We start from the raw sequence: 2,751 nt of genomic DNA, 5'->3' as shown, positions 1-2,751 counted from the left end.
GGCATACAAATGTTCATGTATGATTCAGATCTTAAAAACAATGCTACCAGTGTAAAGCTGAAATGTGATTACTGTGGAATGACTGTTTGAGTTTAGCAGGCAATCATTTTTGCCATTTCTGGTCCCTGTTTTAGAAGTGTGCTATGCAGTAGACTTCCCTGAATGGATCGATTGTCCATTACTTTGTGTTCAATTCTTCACAGCTAAGTACACTAAACAAAAATATAAACGCAACATGTAAAGTGTTGGTCCCATATTTCATGAGCTGAAATAAAAAATCCCTTAAAATTTCCATAAGCACAGAAAGCTTATTTCTCTAAAATGTTGTGCACAAATGTGTTCACATCCCTGTTAGTGAGCATTTCTCCTTTGCCAAGATAATCCATCCATCTGACAGGTGTGGCATATCAAGAAGCTGATTTAAAAAACATGATCATTACACAGGTGCTCCTTGTGCTGGGGACAATAAAAGGCCACCTTAAAATGTGAAGTTTTGTCACACAACACAATGCCACAGATGTCTCAAGTTTTGAGGGAGCCCTTTTGTGGGGAAAAACTAATTCTGATTGGCTGGGCCTGGCTCCCCAGTGGGTGGGCCTATGCCCTCCAAGGCCAGCCGATGGCTGCACCCCTGACCAGTCATGTGAAAAACATAGATTAGGGCCTAATTTCTTTATTTCAATTGACTGATTTCATTAAATGAACTGTAACTCAGTAAAATCTCTGAAATTGTTGCATGTTGCATTTATATTTTGGTTTAGAATAAATAGGATAAACTGAGTCCAATATGAAGAGAAAATGCTTTTAATAAAATTAACTAAGTCAGTGTATGACAATTTATGTCTGAAATGAGATATGGACATGACATAATCAGGCACAAACACTTAAAAAACGGTGTTATTACAATGTTACAGACTAATGTTACAACATTTATTTTCCTCAACCTAAACATATAAAATAATTTACACAAAACGAATACTGTATTACTATGTGTGGTTTAATGGGACAGGTTCTTTTCTATACAGCCATACTATTAACAATTACATATTTACATCTGCATTCAGGCCTACTGTACCCTCCCTTCACTGAAGGTAAATAAACCACCTATATCTGGCAAAAAGACATCTCAGATCTATAACAATGTGGAATTATTCAAAGTTGAACTATTACATACAATTAATTCATTAAATAACTTGAATACTTATTAGTTGTTCAAACGCATTAATAGAATGGTTGAAATACAAAAAAGAGCTTTTTAAAATGATGCCAACTCTAGCCTATTTGCAACAACACTTTGCATTGCCAAGTGAAGTTATAGTGTCCCACTTCACATGCTAGTCCTACAAAATCTCTCATCCAACAGCCTAACAACATTCCAAGGAATTTGATCTTCAGCGTTACAGAATAAAACCCAATATACAATAACTATTGTAGGCTATTCCTCTAGTACAGGACAGTTGTAGGCCTCATTTGGGGCTCTACCAGGGCCTCCACATGGACTCGGAATAAGCCGCTGTGGGCATGTTCAGAACATCCTGGTTCTCAGCATCCACAGAGATGTGGTTCTGCTCAGAGTCAGTCTCTTCCAGATCCGAGCACAGGTCATCGCTGGAGGTAGTGGAGTGCGCCGGGGAGAGGGCTGAGGAGCTGCCGCTGGAGATGCTCTTTCCCCCCGGGGAGACCAGTGCTGCATATATGCCCTCAGAACTGGGCCAAGTGCTGTTACTGTTAGTGGAGCAGTCTGTCATGATATCCTGGATCATCACCTGGAATTTGTCCTCGTCGTTTAGGGGCATACATTCGAGGAGGTGGTTCAAGAGCTCTGCCGCGATGGTTGCGTCAATTCCCGGGCAGTTGGACACGAAGGTGTGCACCTCATGCATGCACTGGATGTAGCCCGCAGCAAACCTTTCGCTTGCCTCCCGGTTCACGGTGTCGACCTCTGACAAATCACAGACAGAAAGATACATTTATAAGAATCTTAATTTGATCACCCTGTTGCAGGAGAACATTACTGCAATGCGTGAAATGTAACACATGCTATGTATTTGAGGTTTAAAACGGCTTCTGAAGTTTGTTATTAACGCTTTGAAATTTCAGACTTGTATCAACCCTACAAAAATGTCCATGAATTATAATCCACATAATAATTCACATTTCCTGTTGCTGCTGGATTATTTTCCTGCTGTAGCAAACTGTCTTAAATTAAGATCCTACATATGTAGGCCTACACACTACTTTCCACTAGTTGTATGAAATGTCCACGTGCATAAACCTAGCCTATGGGCCTATCTTACCTTGTGCTCGGCTTTGAATGATACTCTCCACTCGTTTCACAGTCATTTCCAGCACTTCGGCGTTCTCCATCTTTAATTGTAACTGAATGTCAGATTGATAAAATGTAAATAACTGGTTTACAATGTAACGACAATAGGCTACACAAAGAGAGGGAGAATGTCAGATAAAGTGACATAAAATGTGCAAAAACGTACATCTGTGTCTGCGAGCAGAACTCGGAGATCTTGCAAACTTTCATTGATGCGAGCCCGTCTCTTTTTCTCAACCAACGGTTTTCTGGTCTGAAAAAAACCCAATTAACCGCACATTAATAAATTATATTAAGTTACACTAAATAACACTCAATACACAACAATCAGCGACACTTTGGCCTACCTTTCTGTCCACTTTAATGCCATAGTTTTCACTCTCGTCTCTACTCAGTCCGTTTTTATTATTGGGAGTGGGGGCCAT

General features: G+C 39.9%; 1 protein-coding gene across 1 annotated transcript; it reads right to left on the bottom strand.

Annotated features, from left to right (window-relative positions):
- Window positions 1-1,478: 1,478 nt before the first annotated feature.
- On the bottom strand, window positions 1,479-2,751 carry LOC120019804 (transcription cofactor HES-6-like). Its single transcript, XM_038963216.1, has 4 exons — window positions 2,674-2,751; window positions 2,493-2,579; window positions 2,298-2,379; window positions 1,479-1,942 (listed from the first exon to the last, which is right to left on the bottom strand). Exons 1-4 carry the CDS (start codon window positions 2,749-2,751, stop codon window positions 1,479-1,481), a joined length of 711 nt encoding a protein of 236 aa, XP_038819144.1.

This window comes from Salvelinus namaycush, chromosome 25, assembly GCF_016432855.1.
Source record: "Salvelinus namaycush isolate Seneca chromosome 25, SaNama_1.0, whole genome shotgun sequence".
Classification (NCBI taxonomy): Eukaryota; Metazoa; Chordata; class Actinopteri; order Salmoniformes; family Salmonidae; genus Salvelinus; species Salvelinus namaycush.
The sequence above is the reverse complement of the archived record's forward strand: the minus strand, read 5'-3'. Positions and strand labels throughout refer to the sequence as shown.